The 17,340-nt window shown below is 40.6% G+C and overlaps 1 protein-coding gene across 9 annotated transcripts in view; it reads right to left on the bottom strand.

The window, feature by feature from the left end:
• Positions 1–16,018, bottom strand: part of ZMYND8 (zinc finger MYND-type containing 8) — a 112,511-nt gene extending 96,493 nt beyond the window's left edge. For 7 of the 9 annotated variants that reach the window (XM_027851418.1, XM_027851473.1, XM_027851426.1 and 4 more), the window contains exons 1-2: positions 15,914–16,016; positions 6,567–6,637 (exon numbers count right to left, since the gene is read on the bottom strand). In XM_027851418.1, coding sequence (XP_027707219.1) covers positions 6,567–6,637; positions 15,914–15,927 — 85 coding nt within the window. In that variant the 5' untranslated portion in view covers positions 15,928–16,016. Of the gene's footprint in view, positions 1–6,566; positions 6,638–14,822; positions 14,877–15,913 lie in introns of all 9 variants that reach the window. The other 2 variants (XM_027851432.1, XM_027851497.1) reach the window with 2 other exon arrangements.
• Positions 16,019–17,340: the final 1,322 nt, after the last annotated feature.

Genomic DNA, 17,340 nt, shown 5'->3' with positions numbered 1-17,340 from the left:
ATAGAGCTAGAGGGGACCTTAGTCCAAGCCCCAAATTTTTACAAATACACAAACTGTGGACAAAAAAGGTTATGACTTGCCCACGGTCACAGAGGTAGTAAGTGCTGAAGTCAGATCTGACTCCCTATCTTTTCTAAGATAAAATACAAACTCCTCAGCCTCACATTTAAAACCCTCCCCAGTCTGGCTCTTTCCTAACTTTTCAGTCTTATTTCCCATTACTCCTTTTCACATACCATTGGTTCCAGTCAAACTAGATTGCTCGTTATTTCCTACAAACAACATCTGCTTTCCCAAGGAGCAATTCACCTACATAGGGGTTCAAGGTACCCTGTAAGAGAACACCCAAATAGCAGTTGCTTGCCAAAATAGTTAAAGGTTCAGCTCCACTGGCATGGTGGGAAAAGCACTAGATTTTGAGTCAAAGGTCAAAGGTTCAAAATTTTGGCTCTATCATTCCTTGACCTTGGGCATGTCACCTAACCACTCAGAAGCTCAGGCTCCTCATCTGTAAAACAAAGGAATATCACTGATGAATAAGACTGAAGATGAAGTAAGCTACCCACCCTGGTGAAGATTGGGGGGAGAGGTGGAGATAGAATCAAGGTACAGAATGAGACACACATTTTTTAATATCAACTTGTGTGGACTTTTTGACTGCTTTGCACATGAAAATGTTCTTTGTTTTTGGTGTTTATTAAATTCAAAATAAATAATTTTTTAAATGAGAGGATTGGAATAAATGACCTCTAAGTTCCCTTCCAGCTTTAAATTTCTTATCCCATTTTTCACTGTTGAGCTATCCAAACTTCTTGGTGCTTAATAATGAAAGATGTGGCTAAGACCACAGGAACATACACATAAAATTATATTTTACATTCTACTACTTTTTTTTTTTAATTGAAGGATTCCCAGCAATTTCAAAGCCCCAGTAAATGGAATTATGGTTCATTTTGTTGAAAGGATTGTTTGGGGGAATGGGGAATGAAAGAACCCATTTGTTGCAGCCTCTTAACTAAGTGTTTTTCCCTGAAATTTGATACAAGGTATATATCTCACTGTCTCCTTTATAAACAGTCCTTTTGTGAGATGGCACTTTTAATTTGCATACAACAATTGGAACTCACATCCTGTGCTAATTAAAGTTTGAGGCCACTTAGCAAATTGCTGTAATTGTGCGTACTCTAATGTGATTTCCATCTCTTAAAGCAGGTCTATACCCTGCAAATTTTGAGTGTCAACAACATTGTTCCTGGTTTATAAATGTTATGTTATGTTTTTGTTTTTCTTTTTGTTTCACCTCTTCATCTTAGTTCCAGGTGGTTCATTTCCTTGTGCTCAGGGTGGGGCCTGAATCAGAAATTTCCCCTGATTTTTTTTATGCATTTCTGCCTCGGCAACTGCTTTCCAGAACATTCACGTGATGTGAAGACCGATGAGACACTTGCACTTGCTGGCAAGTATCAAGATGGAAATAGAAGAAATAGGAAAACTGTATCATGTCATTCTTCAAGGTATCTAGTGTATAGACCCTGTCATTGGTGGTTTTGGGCTAGAAAGATCTTTAGAGTTCATCTAGTCCACCCACTGCACATTTTACAGAGGAAGAAGCCAAAATGATGTTCCAAGGTCATGCTAACTAGGACAGACTTGGGCATGGAATTCCAGTGACCTGTGACCCAGACCAATGCTCTTTCCATTACAGCCCAATATGTCCCTTGGTATGCTTCAGGGAACCTGATCTGACGTGGGATAGAAGCTCAGTTATAATCGCTCTGTTCTGCTGTAGTCACTGGTGTGATTATTGGCATCTTTGAGAAGACAAGCAAGTTCTTGTTTTGTCTGAAGACAAAGTCAGCCAGATATCCCAGGAAAATCCATATGCTATAACCCTAACGTACAGATCGACTCCAAAGGCTGATTAAATACCAAAAAGTCCATTTGAAAAGCTAAACTTGGAATTTCATCAATTAAAAAAGGGGGTGAAGTGGATGGGGGAAGGGAACCACATCTGACTGACAATAAGTTATGGACAGAGCAAGGGACGAAGTAAAGAAAATCTGGACTATGATTTTATCTAATTCAGGGCATTTTAAAGCCTAAAGCTCTTCCATAAGACAATAAAGAATATGGCCACCACCCAATCCTGAGGATTAATTTCTAGACCATAAAGTAACATATTTCACCCCAAAATAAATTCCTATAAAGATGTAAGAGATTCCACAGTCCTAATGCCTATCTTGGGGAAGGCAGGAGAAGTCAGAGGAGTCCATGTTTGGTCTTTAAATTGCAGGTAGCTAAGAGCTGAACTTATGTATCAAGCTACTACTTCCATAAACAGCTACAGCCCATGCAACCATCAAATCTTATACCATTGCCAGGTCCTCATCTACCTAACCTAGGAATCAGCAATATGTGATGCCAGACAAGTACTTTCCCCTCTCTTGACCTTAGCTCCTGATTTTGTGAAATTTTGTAAAATGAGTGATGATTAACAATGACCTTTATAGCACTAGCAGTTTTTGTTCTAAAGCAGAGTCACAGTGGAAAGCACTGGCTTTGTAGTCAGAAGACAGTGGTTCAAATCCCAGCCCTGCCCCTTACTGCCAATGTGACCTTGGGTAAATCACCTCTACTGCCTGATGCTCGGCTTTCTCATACATAAAATGAAGTTGGAACTGACAACTTCTAAGATCCGTCCCAGCTCTAAAATTCTGTAATTCTGACAGTCCAGGATATTCTCTGGTCAGAAAAGGCACTAGGCCAGGATGAGGCAAACACAGAGCTCTGATAATCACTTCTCCACACATGCCCCGCCCTCCTCCAACTCTCAGATTGGAGTCAGTTCCATGAGGCAAATATCCCGGAAGGCAGTGTTCCTTGCTGTAAATGGAGTGAATCCCTTTGTGACATGAGTCCTAACCAAAAGCTTCCAAGGACTGTTAGCTAGGGAGGAAACAAGGAGATCGTCCACTGTAAGTAAAAGGTCATAAAAAAGGTAGGAGAATAGGTGTCCACAGTGTAACGGGATGGGAAGGAAAGGAAAACCTTACCACATGGTACTTGGACCTTTCAGGCACGGTAGGAGAATGAAGAGACAGCTAGTGTATTTCACAACTTAAGTAATCCACAATGGTGGGAAAGGAGAAAGGGCCTCTTAGCCTCAACCAAAGGAAGAAGGAGCTCCTCTCTTCCAGAGGGTCTTCAGAATGTCAACACTTTGGAAAAGAGCAGTCAGTGCCTAAATAGCAGCAATATATGACTTTCTTTTTAAGAAAAAGGAAAATTCAGTCACTGTTCTGGAACCTCAACTAGTCTCCTCTTGTTGAGAAATCATTATTTTCATTTTTATAGCAGCAGCCTTCCCCATTAACAGCTTTCTCTGACACTGCCTCATCATGGGGAGGTCTGAGGATCATAGCCAAAGACTGTAAGATAAATTCTGAGTTGCAAGGGACCAAAGGTTATTCAATCCTCTTGTTTTACAGACAATTAAGCTGGAGCTCAAAAAAGTTATGTGACTTGCTCTACATCTCCGAGGAAACAAGGACGTCTGAGTTGCCAAGGTTTGAACCCAAATTCTCTGACTCCAAACCTAGCACTCTTTCCACTACACTGGCTACATTCTCACTGGCCCAAATGGAAAGGATTTTAATTTAGACCCAGTGGTCAACTCTATCTTAGCAGACCAGGCTAGCTAATTTCAAAGAGAGTTATCCCTATGTGGGTGAATTTTTTGATGATTACTATTCATGAAAATTGTCTGAGACACAAAAAGGTTGTGATCAGTATCCATGAAGAGAATACCATGACAATAAATTAAGGATCCTTGAAATAAGCCACACTCTTGTCCTTCCTAATAGTTCTGGTTTTCATCTAGGTCCCTTTCTCTTCTCTTGTTCAAATTCCCATTCTATCTTGCCCAGAATTGTACAATAGCCTCTTACCTAGTCTTTCTTGCTCCAATTTCTCCTCCTCCAATTCCCAATACTCCATCTTGCCCAATACATTTTAAAGATGCTTCTTTCACCATGTCCCTCTGTCCTTTGCTGAAAAACCTTCAATGACTCCCTGAGTTCCAACCTGACTTGTCTTTACAACTATGCTCAAACCATTTTTCCTCACTATTCATCTATGTAAATAAACCCTCAGCTCTAGTAAGACTCGTCTACTTAAACATACATGGCGTTCCCACCTTGGTAATTTATGCCACTCCCCTCATCCCACCTGAAATGCCTTGGCCCATCCCTGCCTATCAATCTTAGGCTTCCTTCAAAGCTCTGGTTAAGTCCTATGTCTTCCCTTAAGCTTTCCCAACCCATAGTGAAATCCTTTTTCTTAATTCATGGCACCTAACATCAATACCTCTCCCTTGCCCCTTTGTCACATACTGCCTCATAAAAAATTGTTTTAGCTTTTTTTTTCATTTCCATATATCCAATCGTTCCCTCTCCCCACCTCTACCCTGGCTATCTCCCCCTGTCTTCTCTCTGTCTCTGTCTCTTGTCTCCTGAAATCTAATCCTTTGCCAATACTCCAAGGCCCCTTTTAGCTCTAAATCTATGAAACCATGAAACTCCCTGCTGAATATCATAATCCTTTAAAATTGTCCCTGAGGAAATTATAGCTCAACCTTATCCAAAACAGCTCATTATTATCTTCCCCCTCCCAAATCCCAGACTCGACCTTCTATATATGACAAGGATACCACCATCCTCCCAGGTACCCAGGTTCTCTGTGGCAAAGTCATCCCTGTCCTTTCCCTCATCCTCCATATAAAATCAGCTGCCAAGCTTTGTCCATTCTTCCTCCATATCTCTCAACTCTGCTTGCCCTCTCTAGTCACCCCACTTCTCTCCTAGAGGATTACAAGAGCCTCCTAATTGGTCTCCCTATTTCCAGTCTCTCCTTCTACTAGGCCATCCTTTACTCAAGTGCCAAAATAACCTTCCCCACAACTCTAGGGAGTTTACAGTCTCATTGGAGACATATATAAACCTAGGGCAAGTAGGCGGCACAATGGAATCAGAAAGACCTGAATTCAAATGCAACCTTGGACACTTGCTAGCTATGTGACCCTGAGCAAGTCACTTTAACTGCTTCCTGCCTTGATTTCCTCATCTGTAAAAATGGTGATAACAAAAGCACCTACTTGCCAGGGTTTTTGTAAGAATAAAATGAGATATTTGTAAAACATTCTGCAAACTTTAAATTACTACAGACAAGCTAGCCATTATTAATTTATTCATTGTATTCCCAGTACCCAACAGAAAAACTGGCACAGAGTAGGTGCTTATTAAATGCTTCTTCTAAATCACTTAAGAACAGATAGTAGATTACCCTCTCTTGTCTTTGCCCAAAATACCTAGCAAAGAAATTCCCTAGCCATAAAGACCCATTGAATCACTGAATGAACAAATCCCCTTCTTTTAGCACAAGACAATTAAGCTAGAAGAAAAGAGTTACTACAATCATCAACCAAACTACTGAAAGAATGCTAGGGTGACAATCCATCTCTAAGTCCCTTCACTAAAAGGAAAGGAATAGATATGTCTTTTAGGGGGGAGTTGAGGTCATAAAGGCCATAAATCTGGCTATTTTCCAGCACCAAAAGTAAAAAAAAAAAAGGGAGGGCCTGCCCAATAGTGAATCTTCTGGGGTCAACGCTGAATTTGGAAAGGAAACTATGTTCTAGTTATAGCTTTATTAAAATTTGTCCTTGACACAAAAATTGGCCTCAGGCTGCCAACAAACACTAAGTTTCTTTTCTGTCTCCTAGACAGAAGCCACCGTTTGCTAAGGTGGCATCCAAACTTCCTCCTCCTTTTGCAATTCCAAAGAGCCCTGGTTTGAAAATGAAAACAGCAAAAGTGCCTCTGGCCTCATCTTAGTCAGTTTTGTTTATATTCTAATTTCTAAAGGTCATCAAATAAAAAAGATGATGGTCTATAATCACAAGATGAAACAATAGAAACGCAAGCCTCCAGCCTGAAAGCACATTCCTTATAACAGTCCAATCAACCAGGATAGTTACACTCATTTGAGAGACAAAGTGACTTGGCCTAGGGTCAAATACCTAGCAAATGTCAGAGTTCACAAGATTACAGAATCAAAGATTTGGAGCAGGAAATGGCCTTAAAGACTATCCAGTCCACCCTTCTCATTTTACAGATGAGGAAACTGAGACCCAGGAAAGGCAAAATAACTTTGCCCAAGGTCACACATGGAGCAGATAACACAACCAGGATTTATAAAGCCAGTTCTTGTATATTCCAAGTCACTCAGTACTCTCGGCGTTCTCCACAAAATACCTACAGACAGACAGACAGACATTGAGCAACAGAAAAGGCCACCTAACTAAAACGTGCAAAAAGAAATCAGAGGAAGTTATTTCCCTACAAAATAGGTTCATCCCAAGAGCCACATCTGAAATCTGACTGGTCCTCCACAGCTTGGACAGTCACTGCTTTTCAACCACAAAAGCAAATCCAAATTCTCCTCTGCTCTTAAATAGCAACTACCCCCAAATTCCCAAAGCCCTTGATGACACAGGATTTCTTACTTACCTTTTGAGCGAGTAGAGATATCCATGCCCTCTACCACCTCCTGTTCCGCCTTTATCTCCTCTTCAGCCAAGCTGAAATAGAGCAAATCATTTTCATGTTTAGACATGCCAAAAAAAAGAAAAAGAAAAAGAAAAAGACTAAAGGGGCCCAACTAATTTGACTTAAGACATCTTACACAGTACATCCCACCTTTAAACACTCACTTGATTTTAATGATTAGACTTTACTAGAAATTTATGAGGTTTTGTCTTGGTTTTCAAAATTATTCTATTACTATTAGAGGCAGGCTTATTACGCTATTGATACTCCAAGTAAGTTTTCAGTCAAACCGTTTCCAATATTACTCAGCAAGATACCATGTGTCCAATTGTTACAATGGAGCTTGGGGAGAGCAGTTTGCATGGGCCCTATAAAGAGCCTAGAAGCAGAGATTCCTGAAAACTGTTTTGCATAAAAGCATATCAATGAAAACTTGCATTTAATGGAGCCTTTCCTTAAGGAGCTCTAAGTGCTTCTAAGACATTAATTATCTAAACCTGACAACATCCCTCGGAGGGAAAGAACCAAAAAAATAATAATAAATTAACAAAATAGGAAAATGTAGGTAACCGACAAGAAATGAATGCCCTGTCTTAGGAATACCCAAGGAACCAGCTGTAGTTGTAAGGAATAGAACCTCCCAGTCCAGTGAAACTAGGAGGTAGTGATCAATATTCTTTCAAGCTGTGAGCAATTATCCTCTACCACCAAGCAAGAATAAGGAACAATTACTTGGAAGGGGGAGGGGAGGAGAGAGGAGAAGCAGTGTTCCTCCTCCTGGGCAGATTTCACTCCCATCCTCCCCTACTAAGCAGGTGCAAACAGCAGTAAACTGTCCCTCCTTTCTTTCCTCCTCCCCCTCCCCCATCTTTTCCTCTCCCTAATAATCCATTCTACCTCTCTCCTTCCCCAAATTATTCAGGGTTGATGAGGAAAGCAGGTGACTTCTTTTCTTTTCCACTTCAAGCCCTAAAACTACACAAAATACTTATTTCTTTTTTATAGGCGCATATGGGCAAATTATTTAAGTACCAGTATTTTCATCCCCAGAAATTCATTTTGAAACTGAACAGAAAAATAGGCTGTCAGAGCTGGAAGGGCCCTCAGAACACAGCCGAATGGCAGAGCTGGGAGGAAGGGAACTTTCAACATAGAACATAGCAAAGATCATCTAGTTCAGTCACCTCATTTTACAAAGGAAAAAATATGAGGCCCAAGGTCACACAGCTGGTGAATAGCAGAGCCAGGAATAGAACCTAGGTCTCTAGTTCTCTTTCTGTTACTCTGGGCAGCCTCTGATTTTTTTATCCCAAGATCATATGCATCAGGTTTTGATTTAGCATTTTTTTCAAAAAAATTTTAATACCTCAAAATGACAACACTGAAAAATTGCATTCCTAAGAATATCAGACCCAGGGCAATCCCCTAACTAGGAGATGTAAGTCAGGATTAAGCTATCCTTTCTGTCGTGCAGCCAACCTCACTGGAACTATATAGTATATACAAGGAAGGGGCCAAGGTTCAAATAATACAAGAACTTAAGGCTGAAACAACATAAGGAGGAACTTCCTAATAATCAGAGCTGTCCAACAAAGGAATGGGCTGCCATGGGAAAAAATGAACTAACTCTCCATCATCTGAAGCTCTATGAGCGAAGGTTGACCTACCAGTCCAATCAGCTGTGGAGGGAATTCCTAATTTGGGTAGGGATTAGACTAAATTAGCCTTAAGGTGCCTTCTATCTCTTTGTTAGAAGGTCCTGTCCACCTTGAAGATTCTATTATCTAAGGTCCCTTCCAAGTTTTAGGATTTTGTGAATAAATAGAGCCAACTCTATATATTCCCTCCCTCCAAGACATGAACACCAGAAGACTGCACTGGACCAGATGAAGGTGGGGAAGTGAAGAGACAATGTAGATAGAAGATAGAAATTACAAAGAGGTCCCCACAGATTTAAGATTCAGGATTTTAGAATAGTGGACAGAAAAAAGAAAAGCTGGGAAAAAAGGAAGCACACTCTGAATCAAGTCTGAATTACAGTAACAAAGCTTTGTCCCACTCAGATTTTACCATCCCAATCATTACTTCATTTGTACATACCTGTGCTTCAAAGAATTTAATTACAAGTTATAAAATTCATGAGCTCCCTTTTTACAAACAAATGATTGATATGTTTTCCCAGATAGTTTTCAATGGAATGAAGCATCCTAGCTTCAACATAATATAACAGTGATGGTTGAGGATGATTTTCACATTAATACTTTTTACCTTGCATCCTAAGAACCAAAAAAATAAATATTCTACACTTGGAAATACATTCACCCCCTGACACATGGGCTTTGCAATCTGATGATTTGCTTTCTTACCTGAGGTGGCTGAAAATAAAATTCTAGTGCTTCTAGCACAAGATGGATGGATGGTTAATTTCAAAAACAAAACAAAATGAGCAATTTTGGCCTTTTCCTTAACAATTCTAGAATTTCTCCCACTAAAATCCTATATGAAACACTAAACTTCTTGGAACTGATCAGATGTTTTGAATTATAGAACTTTTAGAGAACTATTTAACCAAAACATGCCATAATAGAAGAAACAATTGCACCAGTAAGTCATAACCATTTCAGCAGTGACAAAAAAAATTTTTTTTCAAAGGTATATAGATTACAGAGAATGAATTCAAAAGAACAATAATTTGGCTTGTTTCAGCCCAAGAAAACTAGATATCCTAAGAAAGAATGTTGGTAAGAGGTTTAAAAATTCAACCTAGTTACCTAGTTGCTATCTGCAGCAGAGTTTAAAATAATCAATTCTGGGTGGGGGAAAAAAGTGAAGCTGTTCTACATATCCCAGCATTAGTAATATCACCACAAGCTTTCTTCTAGGCAAAAGATAAGTACAATAATTCTGAAAACCATCTTTCTCAGAGAAAAACATTATTGTTTCAGATGGCAAATACATACATATTACATCAAAATAAATGGAATGGTTGAGCAACTATAGTTAAGGAAAACACTTGATTTACACCAACAATGACTAGGAAACAAAATTAGTCATTTTGCATAGCCACATCTAAAGAGGCTTCCTTTTCTGCATCACTGCTCTCATTCTGGTTTCATACTAAAGCGCTATGGTCTTTTAGAAAATAACTATAGGCATCGTATCTGAATCTCTCCTAAGAATTCCTTAGAGTCTGTTTCAATGCATCCTCATCTTTGTGCATTCACACTGAGAACAGTTCAATTCTTTGAAAAGCAGGCTAAATGAATAGTATTTTTTTTAAAGGCAGGGGCATCTGAAATCGTGCTGTTATCACTCCTGCCATTAGCTGGACTGCACACATAATAGCCCCTAACAATATGGTGGAGCTTTCCCCAATAGTGAGCTGCTGCTCCCTGGATAGAATAAACTGAAAAATAAAAACAAAGAAACAAACAACCCCTGCTCAATAAGCTAACATGACTTTGTAATCTACTTTTACAGGTAAGGAAAAGGGGAAGGAAATCAGTAGTAGGGAAAGGTGAAGAAAGATGGGAAGTCACTCATTTTCAGCCTAAAAATGAAAATTCACCATCAACTCATCTGACTTCTCTATTCAATAGTTTTTCTCACTCAGAAATGGCATCACTGATTTACCTTAACATTCGTGACTTGGCTTGTGTATCTATCTCACAAACTGTTACATTTCAGACAATTTAAACTACAAACAGTGCCAACAATAAAGCCAAAAGCATAGTCCCTGCAATAACAATCTTTCTCATCCAATGCACAAGTATGACCATTATCTGGACTTGCATCTTAACTTGCTTTAGCTACAAAGAGCAATTTTTTTAAAAGTTGCAGGTGAACTGCTGCACGTCTTAGGGTCTGTTTTTAAGCCTTCTTGTTAATGATTCTGAGGAGTCCATGCAAGATGATAATTCCCAAGTATGTTCTCAACACATCTGAGGAATAAGGCACGTTTCCCACCCTCACCCCTCTTTGGACAGAAAATGCCTCGATGCACACAATACCCAGATATTGCATTTCCCCAAATGCCCCCCTATCACCTTGACATTTAACCAAGACTATCTGGCAGATTTGGAAAGTCACACCAACAAGCAAGCACAAGATTTTGGTCCTCCCCCATGAGAATCACACTAATTCAAGGTCAAGATTTGTGCCCTCTGAAAGATCTTTGTTGTTCTTGTTGTTTTCATTAAAAATACTCATTTGTCTGTCTTCTCCTCAAGATAATTCCTTCCTCCAATCCCTCTAATCACAAGAGTGAACAGCACATATAAACTATGATTCTCAAAATCAGCAATTAATTGGAGTTGGGGGTGAGGAGGAAAGGTTAGCATGCCATGACTGAATAAATTGTAGCTTTGTATAAGCACTCACCTATTAACAGCCTCATACCCATCGGTAGCTATGCTACTCATGCAGGATTCTTAAAATGGCGTCTGGCAGCCCTGCAATGCCTCATTCCTGCACTCACTGTGGCTAAAATGGTAGCAGTTTATTCAATAACTCTATCTCTCGTTTAAACAGCAATGCTATTTTCCAAGTCATCTTCTAAATCTCAGGAATGGGAAAAGAAGACCAAAGGACTCCGGGCAACCAAGCATTTAGCTAAGAACAGACAAATAATGACAAGGCAGTTTGTGAAGTCACAGGTTACTAAGGAAAACCTGACCCCTCACCACGCAGCTGGGCGATGAAGCCTCTTGTTCTGAGCCCCTGAAAAAGCATAAATCCAGTTAAGGGGTTAAAAGGTTAGTAATTATATCAAGACTCCATGGCAAAAACTGTATGCAAAAGAAAATCAGGCAGGATCAGTACAACAGCAAATAGCCAAGAATTTTAAATGTGTACTGAAACGGTTCATTCCCCCCACAATGTACGTTAGAAAATAGCTCAGCATGCCAAAAGGAATAGTTAAATAGAAGTGTCTGATGTCCAGTCCATGGTCTGAAAAACCATGCAAGCTAAAAGAGTCCTTAAACTGAGGCCCAGGAAAATAAACAGGTTGTTTATTGCCTTAAACCTCTGCAGACGCCCACAAGAAGTTCTGAACCAATCACGCCTACAAAGAAATATTACATTTATAATATGTGTATGTTACATGTTGTATATGGATGTATATGGATGTATCAGGAATATGAATGCAAAAAGGATGATGCTTGTTTTAATGCTGCCGATAAAATACTGACACAGTTAATTAACAACTGGTGCTATAACAGTTAATGTTAAAAAGCCACAATTTGAACTTGCAGAAAAGAGAAAAAATAATAATAAACGTGTCCATGCCCAGTATACTCACAAATTAGATTTTCGACAATTCACTCAGAATTAACAATATGTTTCTAAACCCAGTTTGGGGGCCAAACTCGCAGCCCAAGAGTGGATAATGCACAGTTTACTGTTTCAGGATTGAGAATGACCTCAACATTCTTTTATGTGGCTAGCTGGAGCTCCAGGGTGACTGCTCTTAGCTCTAAAGGAGTTAAGAGGGCACTTCCCAGAGTCTGTCTCCCTAGCATTGCAGGGGTTGGGCAGCCTGCATGGGGACTGCCTGCCTTCCTGCTGCCAAAGCTGCAGGTCTCACTCACATGGCTACTACATGCTTGTTGGCCATTAAAGAAAATGGGGGTGGGGAGTCAGGGATGAAGTGGTGGTTGAACAGGGAGAAAAACTGCAGCCTGTGTGAGCAACTGAAAGCCAAAAGGGCAAAGCCTTTTTTTAAAAAAGAGGGAGAAAGAAACAAGGAAGCAAGGGAAGAAAAAAAAATAAAGAAAACACTAATACAGGAGTCTTTAATCTTTTTTTTTTTTTAATACTAAATCTCCCTAGTGAAAAGGTAAAGGCTCCCTGGGAATATGCCTTTCTCAATGTCAATAGAAGCATAAGGGAGATCCAATACTCAGATGCCAGAACCTCCTTTGCCACAGAAAGAGGGAAAGAAAACAAAGAGATCACATATTTGAAGTGGTTTCTATGATAAACCTACCTTTTCCTTCTGGGTTTCTGTGTGACTATCATCACTTTTAAGAAGTGACTCATTTCCCCCTAGCCCTATTTAGTGAAGCTCTGAACCAGTGTCTTCTCTGCTTATGAAAGGGAGATGTTTTGTTTCATTTCAAACAACAAAGCTATTGTGTTCATCCCTAATTTATAATCCAGGAGGCCCTTTGTTTCTATCTTTCTACCCAAATCTTTAGGAAGCTAATTATAAAAGTGAGTTAACTTGGCACCAACTGGCTAATCATATTTAACCTGAGCAATTAGAATAACCCTTTGGTAGAAAGTTTACAGAGTGATTATGTACAATTAACTCCTAGTTCCACCAGAACACTGGCTATTTTCTGGGTAGACTAATAAAACCAGTTACTTTTTTTTTTTCTGCCATGATCTCCACACCTAATCTTTCAGCTGCAGGAAATCACTCCTTTAAAGTCTGGGAGAGGAGAAATAAAAGCCAGTTTGCCTGAGTTTGTTTCTTACAGAGCAGGGCAGCCTGTACTGTACAAGACACACTCTCTAGCTGCTGCTTCTCATTCTCTGAACAGGACAACAGACAGGACATTATCCCTTGACAAAGCACACCGAATATATGAAATTCTTCAGCTTGGCTTAGTTACTTTACTTAGATGGAACAAAGATGGTAGAAATTTCCAGAAGGGCCTCTCAGTCTAGCCACTGCAATTGTCAATCTTTAACCTACCCTTAGCAGCGATTGGTGCAAAAGCTGCTTGTAGAATCCTGATTGGGCTGCTCTGTAAGACAGCACTGCTGTCCCTACCTAGTCTCAGACATCTTGCTGCAATGCAGACATTTATTTTTTTTTTGTAAACTATCAAAGAATTATATTTAAGTAATTAAAAATAGGAAACTTCAGCAGACTCACGATGCTGTGGTCTCAGTTCGAAGGACAAGGACAGCTTGTTCGAGGCTGTAGACTTCAGTCAGCAGTGAGTCTGAGGCTGGATATTTGAAACAGATCTTTCCTTTAACAAAACCTTTGGGAGCCATTTTAATGCAAGCTTTTTGATTACATCTTCCTTGCCCTAGCTTTCTTACATGAAACATACAGAACGTTAGTTAATGTTCAGTTCTCAAAATCCAGCTGCTGGTCGCCACAGAGGCATCTAGCTGTATGTAGGTTCTAAGGAAGGTGATGTGCCTTAAGATATCATTTGCATTTAGAGCAATTAGGTAAGAACAAAGAAAGCAGTTAAGTGTCTGAACTTACTTCTGTGATGTACTTGCTATGACTTTATGCACTGCAAAAATCATTCAAGAGCATAGCACTCTGTGCCCTTAACTTTCTTAAGATGCTGGTCTGTGTTTGAACATTCTTTTATCAACTTACAATCTGGTACATTTCTCCTCATTAAATGAGCTTTTCAGTTGGAGCTAAAGGTGTGGGTTGCAGGAAACTACAAAAAAAGGGGATTCTTTTATTCATTAAGTTGGCATGAAACAGTAACTGGTTACAAAGCAAGCATTTGCAAAGTCATACTGGATGCATCTCCAGACTAGAAATTTACAGAAGGAACTTCCTAGAGAAATTCTGGAGAGAGACACATTCAGCAATCTGTCTTTCCTTTGCAACTCCTAAGTACCCCATTAGCATAAGAAAAATGTGACCAAAAAAAAAAAACCAACAACTGGGAAGAAACATGCATACATACAGATGTGTAGGTCCAAGTTGGAATAAAAGTACATAATCTGTTCAAGGTCAGTTGCTGAAGTAAAGGAGGTTTTGTCCTGGATGGCATTTCACACTGCATATAACATCTTAAAATATAAGGAACAACATAAGCCCCTTTCCAATGTTTAAGAGGAAGATAACTGCTGAGGACTAAAACTTTCATTACATCTCATAAGCAAGAAGAACTACTATAGTGAGCTCTAACCTCCACACACACCAATTAAGGGTCTAGTAACACATAAGTGGAACATTTTTTTTTTCTGCTGGCCGGGGGTAAACAGGAAGTATAAGCTTCAATCTTAGCAGCAGGTTATCAAAAAAATAACAACAGTGTACTCAAACTAACACAGTTTATATGCACAAGTGACTTAAAAGCAGATACTGTTCAATGCTCTTCATTTGTTCCTAGCCCCCAACAGTGCCCTCCTCACCTGCTGCACTAACTACCTCCCCCCCCGTTAAAATCCAAAAATGTTTTGAAAACTATTAAAAATGTCCACATCCCAGGGCACTGCTTTACTTACCAACCAGGGTGCAAGCAACCGTCTCATTTTTCCAGTTAAGAAGATAGAACCAGGCTGGCAGATTTGGGAATTGATCAAAAAGGAAATTTTTGAAAGAGTTACGTAGTATTAAAAACACAGACACACACACATACACACATACATACTCAACAACATGTAATGCTGTCTGTCATGAGCCACACATGATTTTCTTCCTCTGCCCTCCACAGCAGAGGGCTGAGGAAGATACAGTGTAGGGGGGGGAAGAGAAGCAAAGATAAAAAGATACATTATTCCACTTAATCATGCAAGAGAAGAAGGCTAAGGATTTTTTTTTAATAAGTCATTCCTTCAGATTTATTACTGCATGCTGTTGTTGTCTATTCCCACCCCCTACCCCCTACCCCCTACCCCCTTAGAAAACTCTCCAAAGACCAGAAGGAAGACTTTTTAGAAACATTTTGTCTCCAGGCTACTCTTCAGAAGGAACACACACTGTTGGACTATAAGGAAGGAAACATCTGATAACCCATTTCAAGTTAAGATGCACTGTATTACAGAAAGGATGAAGCACACCAAACACCTAGGCCCAATTGTTAAAATCTGTCATTAGCCCTTTCTGCTGATGGCAAGGTTTCTCCCCAAGCCCAGATTCTCATACACATAAGTGAGTTTAGCTGTTCCTTACCCAGTTTGGGAAGGTAAACTTGCCTGGTCTGCTGTCTGCCTTCCTAGGCTCCCTGTAGGGCAGTTAAATGCATCTGCTCCCTTACCTTCCATTTTCTCCCCTAGCAGGCATGTGAGCCAGAGACAATAGTACAGCCACACTGCTCAGAGAGAGAAAGCTTCTTTGGAATACCAGGACCTGGAGACACTCTAAAGAAGCCCCATCCCCTGGTGAAAGAGTAGGTATGCCAAGGTTTGGCCAGTTTGAAAAATAAAGATATGGCTAATGGCTACTGACCATGTGACCCAAGAAAGCACATTTAAACAGTTGCAACTTAATAAAGTGCTGTGGGGTGAGTTTTGCTCGACAAATCCCAGAGAATCAAACTGTTAACCCACAATTCATATGTCTCAGAGAAAAAAAAATGGTAAAAAGTAAGGCTTACCTCTGTGGATGCATTGTTAACACAGTGTTATGTCAATACTTATAAAACATGGAGGACAGGCACTAGAACTCACACAGAAAGGGTTTGGCACTTCAGCTTGATGATCTGTCTTCCTAATAAAAGCTAATCCTGGATTGGCTCCTGCGGTAAATCTGAATGTAAAGCTTCAGGGGATTGGCTGAAACACTTCCTGAGCGATTATCTTTGTGCAGCCCTGGTGAGCAGGAGCCATCCTGTGCATAGAAAAAGACAGGCTAAGCTAGGCCTTTTTCAGCAAGGGAAACTTAGGAAAGCAGCCCCCGAATGAACTTCCTCCACACCCTGATTAGATTTCTGAGCAGAGGAAAGAGCCTTCTGTCAGCCTGCCCAAATCCTGAGCTCGGGGAGCTGGGATTAGCACTGCTCCTGGGAGGTGTTCTGAGAGCCTTGAAGCCTTCCTAGCTCCCAGACAGACACAGACAGCTCTTCTTTCAGGGAGGAAAACTCCTGGCAGTTTCTGCAGCTAACAGACTTACTGAAGTCTGCCCTCTGAGTCAGGGGAGACTTTAGGGAATGGGGGAGAAAGGGGAGAAATCCCAGGAGACATGCTCTAGAAGACCTACAGAAAGGAGACAGACCTGGCACCACACAAAAGGGGCATTCCCCATAATCATTACTTGTCAGTAATACAAGTACTCTGTATTTGTATTATTACAACACCACTCCCCTCAGCCTGATGCTAGGGAGCCCTCCAGCAGGAACCCCTGCTGAGTGGGAGAGCTGGCCCACGGAGCCAAGTGGTTAAAATGGTCATGTGGTTAAGGATTTACAAGCCATCTCAACAACATGGGGGGAAAAGTACACATTTCAGATAGCAAGGAGGTGCAGTTTGCTGGGCCAGAGTGCCCTGGGGTCTACCCCCTCTTTGTTAATGCAGTGAGGAATAACTAGGTTTGTGGCTCTCACACCAGATGCCTGAATTCACCAACTTCTTCTCCCCTCCCCCCACCCCTGAGGCCTGCTAAACCTGTCAGTTAAACAAAAATCCTGACTTCCGTCTCAGCCTGCTCTGGCTACAGCTTCCTGCCTATTAACCCTCTCACACTCAATCCCATTGGAAAAAAAAAAAGTAGGCCCAGAAGAGGACAACTGTGTGGATTTCAGGACCTGTGGAAAAATACTCGGTGCTGAGCTGCATCATTTCACAGGGAGCTAACTGAAAACCTCCAGCAGCTGGAGCAGGGAAGCCTGGAGCCAGGGAAGCCATCTGAATGAGAATAGAAGAAGATGTGAAAAATTAGCTAGGGGAAAAAGCGCCCAGCACAACACAGGGCTTTCCTTTTGATAGTGAGGGACGTGGCTGGTTCTTTATACTGAACACAGAGAATCCAATCCACTGGCGTGTGTGTGTGTGTGTGTGTGTGTGTGTGTGTGTGTGTGTGTGTGTG

Source organism: Vombatus ursinus, unplaced genomic scaffold, assembly GCF_900497805.2.
Source record: "Vombatus ursinus unplaced genomic scaffold, bare-nosed wombat genome assembly UNPS02000580.1, whole genome shotgun sequence".
NCBI classification, from domain to species: Eukaryota; Metazoa; Chordata; class Mammalia; order Diprotodontia; family Vombatidae; genus Vombatus; species Vombatus ursinus.
This window is presented reverse-complemented; position numbering and strand designations above follow the sequence as displayed.